This window comes from Pongo pygmaeus, chromosome 14 (assembly GCF_028885625.2).
Source record: "Pongo pygmaeus isolate AG05252 chromosome 14, NHGRI_mPonPyg2-v2.0_pri, whole genome shotgun sequence".
Taxonomy (NCBI): Eukaryota; Metazoa; Chordata; class Mammalia; order Primates; family Hominidae; genus Pongo; species Pongo pygmaeus.
In genome coordinates this window covers 120,899,075-120,913,022 of record NC_072387.2, presented here as the reverse complement: position 1 = coordinate 120,913,022, position 13,948 = coordinate 120,899,075, and the positions used below count along the sequence as shown (strand labels likewise).

General features: G+C 42.7%; 1 protein-coding gene across 5 annotated transcripts in view; it reads left to right on the top strand.

The window, feature by feature from the left end:
* Positions 1-420: 420 nt before the first annotated feature.
* Positions 421-13,948, top strand: part of ANKRD10 (ankyrin repeat domain 10) — a 36,906-nt gene continuing 23,378 nt past the window's right edge. For 2 of the 5 annotated variants that reach the window (XM_054446151.2, XM_054446150.2), the window contains exons 1-3: positions 421-806; positions 4,798-4,950; positions 9,387-9,478. In XM_054446151.2, the coding sequence (XP_054302126.2) occupies positions 597-806; positions 4,798-4,950; positions 9,387-9,478 (455 nt within the window). In that variant the 5' untranslated portion in view covers positions 421-596. The remainder of the gene's footprint in view (positions 807-4,797; positions 4,951-9,386; positions 9,479-13,948) is intronic. The other 3 variants (XM_054446152.2, XM_054446154.2, XM_063651152.1) reach the window with 3 other exon arrangements.

Genomic DNA, 13,948 nt, shown 5'->3' with positions numbered 1-13,948 from the left:
CAGGCGACGATTCCAGCCAGGCCCCGCCCCCGGCCGCCCCAGGCGCGGACCCAAGCCAGGCCCCGCCCTCTCCCTGGCCACTCCAGGCGCCCGCCGCCCCAGGCGTCCTCTATCCCAAGCCCAGTGCCCAGCTGCTCCAGACGTCGACAGCCCCAGGCCCCGCCTCCTAACCGGCTGCTGCTGGCGCCCTCTGGTCCTGGCTCCGCCCCCTAACCGGCTGCTCCAAGCGTCCTGTGGGCTAGACCCCGCCCCCTACCGGCCGCTCCACGCGTCCGCAGCTCCAAGCCCCGCCCTCCGCCCGGCTGCTCCAGGCGGCCTCCGGCCCAAGTCCCGCCCCCTGCCCTGCCGCTCCAGAGGTCCGCGGCTCCAGGCCCCGCCCCCTGCCCGGCTGCACAAGGCGTCCTCTGGACCAGGCCCCGCCCCCAGCCCGGCCGCTCCAGGCCCCGCCCCGCCCCCTCTGCGCGCGCTCCGCTCGGCAGCCTGTGGGACGCGACCGCGGCGCTAGTCTCGTTCCTTTGTGCTGCGGCGGCGGCTTCTCGAGTCCTCCCCGACGCGTCCTCTAGGCCAGACAGCCCCGCGCTCTCCGGTGACAGACCATGTCGGCGGCGGGAGCGGGCGCGGGCGTGGAGGCGGGCTTCTCCAGCGAGGAGCTGCTCTCGCTCCGTTTCCCGCTGCACCGCGCCTGCCGCGACGGGGACCTGGCCACGCTCTGCTCGCTGCTGCAGCAGACACCCCACGCCCACCTGGCCTCTGAGGACTCCTTCTATGGCTGGACGCCCGTGCACTGGGCCGCGCACTTCGGCAAGGTGGGTGCGAACGCCTTAAGGCGCCATTTTCTGCGGCTGTCCAGTGGGAGTCGGGGAAAGCGGGTCTGAGGTGCGGGGGGCGCAGGGCGTGCCGGGATCGCGGGGCGGAAGCGGGATCGGCGGCGCCTGTGCCCGCGGTCCGGGGCCGCGACGGGGCAGCCGGGGGGCGCGGGGCGGAAGCGGGGTCGGCGGCGCCTGCGCCCCGAGGGGCCTAGGGCGCATGTGCGGCGGCGCGCGTAGCAAGTTTCTAACAAGGCGGGCTCCAGGGGTCCCGGCGCCTGTCGGCCGGATCCTGTGCGCGCGCGCGCGGATGGCGCGGGGCCTTCCAGGCCGGGCCGGAGGCGCGAGCGATTTCACAGAGCCGGGTATTAGGCCGCGAAGTCGCCCAGGCGGCTTCCGGGGAGCCGAGCTGGGGTCGGAGGCGTCTTTTCGCCCTCGCGCTACCAGAAAGAGGCGCGCGGGGAATGCCCAGGCGCGGTCGACCTTCTGGTTCCGCACAGCCTCGCCGGTAGCCGAGGGCCGCGCTGCGTACGAGCTCAGCCGAGAAGCAGGCGCCCTGGCGGGACTGGAAGGCCCGGGCAGCTGTGTGGGATGGAGGCCGGCTCTCCAGCTTCTGGGTTTGCTTTAAGGCTCGTAGCTGGCCCCGCTTTAGGAAAATTAGTGACGGCTGTGTTTATCTTGGATCTAAATTACTGCAGAAGTGGTTAAATAAAGCAGAATTCTCTTCCCGTGGAGCCCTTACTTTCCCCTCTTTTTTCTTAAACTGAAAATTCTGGGGGAACACAGTGCTGCTTTAAGGTTTTAAAAGGTTGGATAGCTACAGTTTCTTCATCTGTGAAGTCGTTGGAGTACTTGCTCAGAAATCTTAAAATGAGATTTCACCGTGCATTTCAGAAGTGACTGGTTTTAATTAATATTTTTTAATTCACTAAAATTCAGGGATATTTATAGTGTTTTTCTCGTAAATGATGAGATGGGGTTAAATGGTTTTGCAGAAATATGTGAGAGGTAATGTGAAATAAGTTACTTTAAGAAGGCCTGGCCTTGGTAACGTCGTTACCAGCTGATGAAGTTGCGGTTTACCTTGCTGCCCCTGGTGCTACATTCACAACGCAGCTGTATCTTTTGGAAAGCAGTTTCTGACTCTTTTAAAGAGGAAAAGTCACTTTTCTTTCAATAAAAGAAATGAAAAGGAGTTTTGACGATCGGGGTGGGACAAGCAAGTTAATCAATCCTCAAGGGCTGTTAGGTTCCTGTGGCACTGTCTCTGAAGTTGTGCAACCGTAGTACCAGCTGGAGAAAACAGGTGCCCAGGGGAAATGAGTTTCTTAACCAACAAAAGTAATAAAGCCTCCTCCCTGCGCTTCTGCCTGCAGCCTTAAATAGATTTCCCGAGGCAGTCAGTAATCTGAGGATTTCCTCCCTCCAGAGTGTCCGTTGCTGTGGTTTATTTTTACACTAAACTTTAGGATTCCGTCCTTTCTACCGTGGTTGAGAACGACACAATACTGGGTGACAGTCAGTGAACAACGATCGGTAGAATGCTTAAAGCCTCATTACAGATGGTCACTTAGAAAAGTTAATCCAGTGGTGCCTCCACTTGTCCCTAGGGATTAAAATAGCCATAACTGCTTTAAAATGGTAACCTTTAATGTGTATTTTATCACAGTTTTTTAAAAAACACCAACTGAAATCACTTTTCAAAAGTCTACTTCCATGGGACTTTGAGTAGTAGCTTTACCTTGGTCATCAAATGTTGTAACAAGAAGCAGTTACTTCATTGTTTGCAGCTGTCTGAATCATAGGGCTCTTTGGTCTTAGATACGGAAGGGGCCTTAGAAAAGCCCTGTCCAGTGTCCAAACATTCGTTTCTGAGAAGAAGCTGTTAGGACAGAAATCAGGCCAGGACTCAGGGCTGCCGCTTGCGAAGTCCAGGCTTTCTCCCCAGCCCTGCTAACGGCTGCCCTCTTAGACAGGTTTCAGGCTCGTGTTCTTAGAAATGTGCCAGTGGTGCACAAGATCCCCTAACCGTTGGTAAGACTCGTTTGTTGCCAGAGGACTAAACGGGTTGTTTAAAATCTCTATTGTAGCTTTTATGGTGCCATATTGAACAGTATCTTTACAGAATTCCAAATCCAAGTTTCTAAATTGAACCCAAGGGTAACAGGTTTAAGCCCAGCGAGCCCTCAATAGCTGATTTTTGGTACGCCAAGTGATTTTCATCCGTTTTATTTTTATTGGATTTGCAACCTGTTCATTTTATCGCTAATTAATACTTTCATTTTCACCCAGTAAATTAATAAAGGCAATAAATAAAAATAGACATCAGCCTTTACTCCCAGGTCCAAGTTGGTTGAAGAGGGTATTTTGAATCTGTGTACTCTTCATCTCACAGGAGTGTTCACTGAAAGCCTGAAAGTGCTAAGAGAGATGGAAAAGGAAACCTTGAGGTGAGATGGGAGAGTGTCAGGTGTTTTGTCTTCAGGTGAGGTCTCTCCTCTTGAAGAGAATTGCTTGCAGTCAGGCATAGCTTGTTCCCTAACTGCATTGTGATTGGAGTGAGGGAAAATGAGCAGTATAGGATCAGAGAAGGTGGGTTGAACAATTGCTTGGCACATGGTAGGCACTTGCTAAATTTGTTGAATGTGCTGAATTATTTTAGCCAGAGGCTATCATAGTATTGGTGCTTGGCCACAAAGTCTTAACTTGCCATGTTAGTCACCCACTAGGTGCATTGCTCAGTTATGCTGTAGGCTTTTTTTTCCCCATAGGGTTTTTAAATACAAATCATTTCAAAAGAGTAAAAAAATATGGAGAATGGGGCCTCTATTGAGTATTCAATGAGTATTCAGTGCTGGCTTGTGTAAAAGTGCACAGTTGTGCACACTATAGAAAATAGTCTTTGACTATGAGGAGTTTACTATGGCTACACAAAGTTTGTGGGGGTTTTTGTTGTTGTTTTGTTTTGTTTTTTGAGACAGGGTCTTGCTCTGTTGCCCACGCTGGAGTGCAGCGGCGTGATCTCTGCTCACTGCAACCTCCACCTCCGAGGTTCAAGTGATTCTCCTGCCTCAGCCTTCTGAGTAGCTGGGATTATAGGCATGCACTACCACACCCAGCTAATTTTTGTAATTTTGTATTTTTGAAACCCCAATATGGGGTTTCACCGTTTGGCCAGGCAGGTCTTGAACCCCTGACCTCAGGTGATCCAACCGCCTTGGCCTCCCAAAGTGCTGGAATTATAGGCATGAGGCACTGCGCCTGGAATTACACAAAGTGGTGGTGGTGGTGGTGGTGTTTGAGATGGAGACTTGCTCTGTCGCCCAGGTTGGAGTGCAGTGGCGTGATCTCAGCTCAGTGGCGTGATCTCAGCTCTCTGCAACCTCCGCCTTCTGGGTTCAAGCAATTCTCCTGCCTCAGCCTCCCAAGTAGCTGGGATTACAGGTGTCCACCACCATGCCCAGCTAATTTTTTTGTATTTTTAGTAGAGATGGGGTTTCACCATGTTGGCCAGGCTGGTTTTGAATTCCTGATCTCAAGTGATCCACCTGCCTTGTGCTAGGATTACAGGCATGAGCCACTGCGCCCGGCCTACACAAAGTTTTTTAACCCACCAATCCCTTTAACGTTTTTGTTTAGAATAGCCTGTGCAACAAACAGTTTTGATAGAAGTCTTGGAACAGCGCAGTCCAATATTTTCTGATTTTGGCTTATTCAATTGTAGGGAAACCGAAATACTTAAATCTGTATAGTGTTAGTCATCTTTTTGCATTTTTCTATTTCTGTCTACCATCTTTTTCATAAGGACGAGGGAATATGTTATCTTAAAAGTCCTTTAAAATTTGCATGATATTGGGAAAGAGTGACTTAATCTGTTAAAAAACTGGTAACAATGCCATTTGTCGCCATTATAGAATTTAGATTATTCATGTAATATTGAATAGTGTACTGACATGTCTGCGTGTTTTCATTACCCCTCTTGTTTTCGAAGTTGGAGTGCTTAGTGCAGTTGGTGAGAGCGGGAGCCACACTCAACGTCTCCACCACGCGGTACGCGCAGACGCCAGCCCACATTGCAGCCTTTGGGGGACATCCTCAGTGCCTGGTCTGGCTGATTCAAGCAGGAGCCAACATTAACAAACCGGTAAGAGTGCTGGTGATGGACTTGGTTTGCTTTTGCTTTTTGCAGTTATAATTATACACGGTATTGCTTTAAATTGAGGCCTTAATTAGAGTTTGATATCTTTACCTGAGGGCAGACTGGAATTTATGTTTCTTCAATTGTTTGTGGAGGATAGTAGGCCCTTTCCATAGGAATGCTTTCCGTTCATAGAATGCTTTCACCTATTGTGTGATAGACTGATCCAGAGTGATGTGCCCAAGGTTATAGCTGGTAATTAAAGGAGCCTGGCCTTGAGCCCAGGTTTCCTGGCTTTCTACTCGTAGCTGCCTTAGCCTCATTTCCACAGATAATTATAAAAACACTTTCATCCTAGGAAAAGCATGGCTATTAAGTCAGCTCCAAAGTGAGCTTCGGATACAAGTTGATGCCTTGATGCAGATAAGTGCTAAGTATCATTTACTAAGTGGAAAGAGTAAGTGACTTGAGGACTTGGTATTTAAGATTAAGCATACTAACAGGAACATAATTGTGCCAGATTTTTTTTTCATGGTGTGTTTTCAGTATCATTTCACCTAAACCAAACACACAAGCGTTCAGATTGTTAGGTACTTGGTTGTATAAGACAAGCAGCATCTGATAACCATTAGGTTGTCTGACTGGGAGCAGTCCCTAGACTCAGCATCCTTTGCTGCAGATGGATTAGTCCTTAGACTAATTTATAATTTTCATCTCTTAAGACCTGGGCATGGGCTCTGGGAGCTGGTTTTTATACCTTTTTTATATTTTTTTACTCCTATCTTTAAATGCTTTATAGTCATCAAGGTCTTGTGTGCAAAGTCTTCTTTCTACTTTTCTGTCTTTCCCAAGATTCAGTCCTTGATTATAACCAGGTATAAGGTTGTTGCTAGTCCCTCTTCTAAAAACCCAGCTACCCACCTAAGCAGTAAGTAATTGAGAAAGAGGGTGTTTTTAGCCGTGATTTAAAACAAGGATCAATGGGAAAGTGGGGTAAGTGATAAGGCAGTTTGTCCCCTTAAAAGATGTGAAGTAGAAAAGAAAATGTAAGGGAAGGTGGCCGAGAGTTGAGGCCTGTTTGTTACTAAACTGAAATGTGGGATATGGGACAAGTTTTAAGGTTGTGCTGACACTTCTCTCCTTCCATCTCTGCATGTGTGCCTTTACATAATGTATATTTCTCTGCTGCTCTGTTGCTTGTCTTCATAAATTCAAGAGTTATGAATTACCTACTCAATACTCTTACGTGCTGGGCAGCGCCTTGTGTTTTTCCTTCTCCTCTACCCCTGTCCCCTGGTAGAGAGGGCAGTGTGGGCTTGATTCCTTGGGCAAGTCATTAACTTTGTGGCTCAATCTCCTTATCAGTAAAATACAGTTAATAATTCCATGAATGGCAGTAATTAATACTTAGTATGGAATTTAAGTATATAATTTTTGTATGTTAATTTTCATCAAATTGTTACATAGCATCTTATTTAGAGAGGACTAGAGAAATTGTCTAACATTGCTTTCTAGACCTTTTTAAATCGTGAAGCCCCCTTTTCAAAGTGTCTTACGGCAGCTCAGTATTTTCAACAAATAAAGGGAGTGAGGCAGAAAGTGTGCTGCTGGGTCCCCTACCTTCCTCTCAGATGCCTCTAGATAATACCTCCTGGAAACCTCTACCGCACTCGCTTCTTCCCAGGCAGGATCCTAAAATCTTTTTCTTTGCAGCCCTCCCTGTATTTGAAGTATCCGGGTAGACATTTCCAAGTCCTCACATGTGCCTAGGGCATATCATTTGGCATTGTTAAGCATCCTGGAATTTCTCCTTAGTGTATCTTAGGTAGTTGTGGTCTGCTGGCATGTGGAGTTTACATATGAATCTGAGGCAGGCATCGTCTCGCTCTATTATGTAGTGGGTGAATTTCGACACCTCTTGTGATGGGCACCCAGTGACTCTAGAGGACACAATAGCCCTTTTGTTAGCTCCCCACCCCGCCTACCTGCTGACTCATCTCCAGGTAGACAGTTTCTCTCATTTCTCATATAAACTCAGGATGCCAGATCCAGGTTTTTCTCCTTTGTTGTTTGTGTCCATTTAATTTTTTGAACCTGTTGATGCAATGTTTTAAGCCAATTTCTAGTCTGTTAATCTTTTGGCATGTTAGCTACTAACAGTTCAAAGTTCATTTTCCTCAAGGTTAATACCACAGACTTTTTTGGCAGTCTCTAAGGTGAGCCTGTGAGATTACCAAAGCTCGTATGCTGCCTGGAGGCCTGTGTTCTCGATTTCCCCAAGAGGAAATGAAGTCAGCTTTCCTGTGATTTGTTTTTAGTGAATCTATATTGACTAGCCTTGGTCTGTAATTAGCAAATCTTCTCTTTCATATGCCTCTTCTAGAATTTTGCTGGTGTTTGATGTCTTTAATTTTTCATATCTAGATTAGAAATGAAATTTTTCTTTATGAAAACCCAGGGTGCCCAGCCTGTCTTGAGCATTCTGGCACTGCTCCCAGTTCCCTATAGATCACTCAGTTTGCCGTGGCTGTGATGTGAGTGGGCTGAGCTGGAGGCCTGGGCACCTTCACCTGGCTCTTTGCTCTTAAGTATCTTTTCTCTTGGCTACCTTCTCTCAGGATGTCCGGGCCTTTCTCTAGTGTTTGCTCTGCCCTTAAAGATTGTCCCTGCAGAGTTGGGTAGTTTTGCTTTTTCATTGTCATCTGTTAATATCCCTCCATGACAGACCCTTACTTTTTTGTCATTTTGCAAGGATAGCTTTAAAGACCTTTTTTCCTTTCTAGCTTTTTTCTTTTTTGGCAAAGCTTTATCTAAATCTCAGCTCCAGTTTTCCTGGGAATGTTTTTATGTAATTTTTATTTGTCTTTATTTTGTACTGCTTCTCTCCCCACCTCTCTTTTGGGGAGGATAGGGCTAGGTTTTCGCTTTTTAAAAAATCCAAGTTGACTGGATAGTTTATAGCCGCGTGGTTTTCTGTGTTTCTGTCTTCAAAAATGGATTTTTCTGTTTAGAACTTTACATTGCTTTATAGTCTCTTTAGACCTTTGTTTAAATAAATGTGCACACTTTTCCCTCTACCAAGCACTCGAGCCTTTCATACTCTTATTTTTCTGTAAATTAATCTACCGCTGTTTTTTTAACTTTGGGTGGCCCTCACCTCATGTTTATTCCTGTGAGTATGCGTTGGTGAAGGAGCTTAGCTATTTACTGAGTTTAGGAATGAACTGTTTTCTAAGTGACCCACAATTGCTGCACTCCTTTTTATCTTGGTCTCTTAATTGTGTGGTAGTCTGTCCAGTTCAGCTTCCAGTGAGGTTGCAGTGTGAGTATTCAAGAAGTGTTGCTGTGGAGCCCCCAGGATTTCCCAGTCTTCATTTTCCACCAGAAATCACTTTCTTCTCTTGATTGCTGTGTGTGATTGCCTTTCCTCTCTCTTGCTTGGCTGACAGCCTATGGACCAGAAATCACTTTCTTCTCTTGATTGCTGTGTGTGATTGCCTTTCCTCTCTCTTGCTTGGCTGATAGCCTATGGACCAGAAATCACTTTCTTCTCTTGATTGCTGTGTGTGATTGCCTTTCCTCTCTCTTGCTTGGCTTGACAGCCTATGGAGATGGTCTTTCAGGTTGTTTCATTCATGCAATGTAGACCTGGGTTGACTGCTGATGTTCACAGTGGCTTTCCTGGGTCTGCTCACTTTTCTCTGCCTCTGTGTGTGCTTCACCTCCACCCCCCGCCACCCCACCCTCTCTGCACTTTCTGAAGCAGGAATTTCATTCTCATGAAGCTTGGTTTGCTTTACCTTTGTGTTCTTCTCCCTTTCCTCTAATAAATACTGAAAATAGATTGGGAATATTTAGTAAATATTCCCTCTAGTAAATATTGGAAATAGATCAACTATTGAACCTCAAGCCATCTTGTCTAAGTTGCAGTCCCACTTCAAGTTCAAAGCAGAAGATTCAAGATCGGCATTGATGATGTTGACTCGGGTTAGCACTGGGGTAGGCACAGAGGAAAGTGGGTAGCTGAGACCATATGTCAGCTATTATGTGCTATTTCTTGGCCTTGATGACTATTTTAATGTGTGTGTGTGGTTGGTTGGTTGGCTTGTTTGTTTAGTTAACTTATTCTGGGTTTATATAAAACACACATGTGCTAAGATCCAGTGTAAAGTGATTTATAAATCACTGTTGAGAGCAATCACGCTGTCACTACTGGAGAGGCCCCAAGATATTTGGTCATGACCAAATATCTTGGCCCCTCCTGGTTCGCTCTCATCCTCTGTTCACGTATAGATTTCTTTGTGTTCTGCTTCAGATCTTGCTCAAAATGTTTTACTTCAAAAAAGGATGAGAAGGTCTCTGATCTGTGCTAATGACATTACTTCCAAAATGTCAGAAGTTTTCTTCTAAGTCTGTGTGTATTTTGCTTTTTGTTGTTTCAGGATTGTGAGGGTGAAACTCCCATTCACAAGGCAGCTCGCTCTGGGAGCCTAGAATGCATCAGTGCCCTTGTGGCGAATGGGGCTCACATCGAGTAAGTGTCTTTCGTTTATTCTTTCCAGCTAAAGATGTAGTCGAGGATGTTTTGTTTAAAGGCAGTACATAAGCAGGCAAAAGTCCTAAAACTTTGTTTTCAAAATTAGTAATGTAATTTTGCCTTTTAGAACAGTTGGTGTTAGTGAGGAAAATTGTGTGGATTAAATTGATCTCTAGAGGAGGGGGTTTAATTTCATAGCAGCCTCAATATTCTTGTCGAGAGAGTATTTGAACTGAAAGAACAGTTAACTAATTAGATTTTGAACTTGGCATCATTACTTTGCCACCATTACTTTGCCACTAACTAGTCGTGTCACTGTGGTCTTTAAACTTTTCTTTGCCTAATTTTGATTTCAAAACAAGAAGCTTGGATTGGATTAAAATATCTTTTCAGGCCTCTCTGGCTCAAAAGGTTTCTAAAGAAAATTCAGTTTTCTAGGTTTTGATTTGCACGTCTTAGCAGATGTGAGAAAGTTGTGTTTTAAAGCCCATTGTAACTTAATGGTTGATAGTTCCTTGTAAAATAGGACTATTTACATTAAAGACCTCAAGCTTGCTGTAAGCTTCTGGTACTGGTGGCATTATTTTAAAATATCTTTTGTTTTAGCCCAGCTTACATCAGTTAGCTTATTTATGCTTTGATAGGACAATCTTAATGTTTACATGTATTCTTTTAGAAATGAGATCTTATATGCAAATCATTAGCCATGACATTATACATTTATTTTAGCTATTAAATTTATTTGTATTAACTTTCTCTTAAAGATTTATATTATAAAAATTTTTCTTCTGCAGTTCACAGCATTAACAAAATGGATGCGGTTTTCACCCTTAAATGTTGAGTGTAAGCTATAGAGCTGTAATAACCAAAATAACTGATATCAGCTTTTTTGTTTTACCCTGAGTGTTATGAATAATTCTTAAAAATTAATTATAAACCACATTATTCTAATCAGAAATGTGAACATTAGACTTTGGAGGAAATAAAACCCACAAAACTAGTTTAACCCTTTGGTTTCCATTTCATTGCTTTGACTCTGTATTATATTGAAAATAGATCCTAGACATCAAAACCATACAGGCTAATGCACGACATGTGTAGGTACCAGAGGCTGTTAATCATCTGTGAATATCTTAGCTTCTATTTTGTTAAGTTTATTGGCAAGATTCGCCATTAGTTTGGGCTGTGATCATTATATAGTGATTTAGTATTATAAACATGGCCTCTATTTACTGTTACATTGCAGGGACTCTCGCGACTTCATGTATAGTTGTGACTAAAGGTAATGTAGAAACAATTGATAGTATGTTTTATATACTAGTAGAACATTGAGATGATTCTCAGTGGATTGCTTTAAAGCAAAGTTATTTGTGCATTTTTCTTAGCTGTAGTTAGATTTAAAACTCATCTTTAATTTTTATAACAAGCTTTCATTATAAAATACGGAGTCATAACATAATTGATTAAATTGCTTGTCATTTATTGAAACAGTGGATAATTAGAAGTTAATATTTTTAATGACTTACTTTCTAAATAATACTCTTAATTGGTCCTGAACATTTTATTACAAAGATGTTTTATTCATTTTATGGATAGCTTAATCTTTTCAGCCAATAAATATCACAATGTCCGTTTTTTCTAGTAGGTGTCTTTTAAAAAATGAGAATCTTTTATTTACAATTCTGTCCTTGGTTACAGGGCCCTCAAGTGTCTCTTTTCCACCAGGTGTGGCTGAGATGGGCTCAGGTGCCAGTCTGTTTTTCCTTCTCAGTATAAGAGCCACCACTCAAGACCCTGCATTATGGTGACTTCCCTGGACTGAGCTTTCATATTTTTTTTAGAAGAAATATTTAGCCTGAGCTACCTAGCCAAAAACAATTCTTAAAGTTATAAGCCTTTGGCCTGGAGATAGAGCACAAGTAATCATTATTCATTGCTATTGTATATGTGGTTATTTAGTTTTAACATCGAGATAAAATGTCAGTTTTGTCAGTAAGCTAATTTGTAAGTTGCTTCTTGATTTCTGCACATTTTAATAATTTACCCCATTTAGTCCACCAACGTGTAACAGTTTGAATCTCCAAAATAATGGTACTAGGTCTATTTTATTCCCTGTAACGCTGCTCATATGGTAAAGTATAGTCCTAGCAAATCATAACCGTTTCTTTTTTTTAAGACGTTCAAGGAGCATAGAATTAACTTAGTTAAAGTTACTTTTTTTTCATTCAGAATGGACCAGATTATTAACTCTTCATATTACATGCTATAATATTTAGGAGATAATATAAATTTTTCCTTTTCCTGTGAATAGATTAAAAGCTGCCTTATATCAGTATTATTAAACTCATTTGCTCTTAATTCCTGCTTTGCTTTTTATATATCTGCTACATAAAGTGCCCAAAGTCTTAAATTGTTGTGCTTTTTTGGACATCAGGTACATAATAATAAGGGCAACTACACTAAGTGTCTGGCTAGAATGGTTTGTTATATAACTTACTTGTTAATGTAGGTTGCATCTGTAAGATAACGCATTTCAGCTGCTGTGCATCGTATTAAATTTTCTAGCACCACACGTGAGTATGTTAATGGACTTTCTTTTTCTTTCCTTATTTTAAATCTTGAGTTTTGGTGCCAAGTTTTCTGTGTGTGAGGCTGTTTCTGGCTTATATGTTGGTCATTATTATTTGCCATTGTTTACATCTAAAAATTAAAATGCACAGGATTAAATCTAACTTGTGACCAAACTAAATGTTTGTGTACTTTAAAGGACCTAAATCTCTGTGTATGGAGTTTTCAGCAAGTACGTGAAGTTGTCACCATCCTTAATCTTGCTTATATGGTAGTTGCATTTTTCCACTGCCCCCAATATTTGAGTGCTGCTTGCTTGGTACTCAGGTTTTGACTGGAAGAAGAGGATATACTGTTATAAAAAGATTGTCATCTCATTTTTCTTTTGGACGATGGAACAAATAACAGCATAACATTAAGTCTTAATGTGATTTTGGAAAAAGACTTGAAAACTTGCTATCTGCTGATAATTAAGAAGACCTTTTCACTACTAGCATTGTAAATAGAATTCGAGCCTTGGAATAGCTGTACTTTCAGTAATTTGGTACCAATTACTTTTGGCTGATTTGTCTTTATTTTCTTGAGAGAGAAGTGGAGGATGTTTCCATATCAACCAGCTAGTAAAATAGCTTTATGCCACTGAGTAGAAATAAAGAGATTTAGAATGAAACCAGCATGACTTGCATCTCAGGCAGATTCGTAGGTCCATTTTAATACTGCATTATACAGATGCCAGTGTTTAATGGCAAAGTCTCAGAACTTTTCTATAGGAGAGGATTTCTTGAGAAGCCATTTATTCTGTGGTAACCAGATCTTCAGCTGGGCTACATGTATTTTAACTTAATAATTTTTATCTTAACTGGGATCATTAGATAGCTTGAGAAGCATCGATAGCCTTATATAAGCAAATTCAGTGACTCACTCTAGAAAAGTCTCTCTTGCCTAGTTTAGAAAGTAGGCACAGTTGGCTATAATAACAAAGCCTAGAATGTGATGTTAGCAGACTATTCTAATGCCACAAAAAAATACTGTTTCACTTTAATTAAAAGAAATTTTAATTAAAATGGAATTGTTTCAGTTTGGATCATAATTGACCATTTATGACCCACCTTTGTTTGTTTACCATAGAGTCCTGTCTAGAAACCAGATTTTCATTAGGGCAAATACAGATGAAGAGCATATTTAATATTAGTGTTAAATTCATTTGCGACTTTTGCCCTTGGCAAAATGTAACCTAGATTTACTTTTAGCTATTCATTTTGAAATTTGTGGTTTATTTATATTTGTTCATTTTTTTGCCCATCAAAATAATATTTCAGTTACAAAATCTACCAGAATTATGACTCTGAATTCATATTTTCTGATTTTAGGTCCTCTGAATTCTAGTCATCCTCACATCCTACATCCTTTTTGCCTCCCTTTTTTTTTTTTTTTTTTTAAAGAGGCAGAGTCTCACTCTGTCATCCAGGCTAAAGTACAGTGGCATGATTATAGTTCACTGCAACTTCAAACTCCTGGTCTCCAGTGATCCTCCTGCCTCAGATTCTTGAGTAGCCAGGACTATAGGCACATACCACCATGCCCAACTAATTTTTAAAAATGTTTTGTAGAGATGGGGTCTTGCTGTGTTACCCAGGCTGGTCTCAAACTCCTGGGCTCAAGCAATCCTTCCAGCTTGGCCTCCCAGAGCACTGGGTTTACAGGTGTGAGCCACTGTGCAGCCTCCTTTTATCTAATCGTTACCACAGCACACTTGTCTGGTCTTGGCTATTTTCCGGTTGTTAAGATGTTTCAGGATGGAGGCATCACTTCCTGAGATAGCTATTAAGTTCTGCCTGCTAGACAGGGACAGTAAGTGGATTGATACCATTCCAGACTTGTTAAGAAATCGTTTAGAAT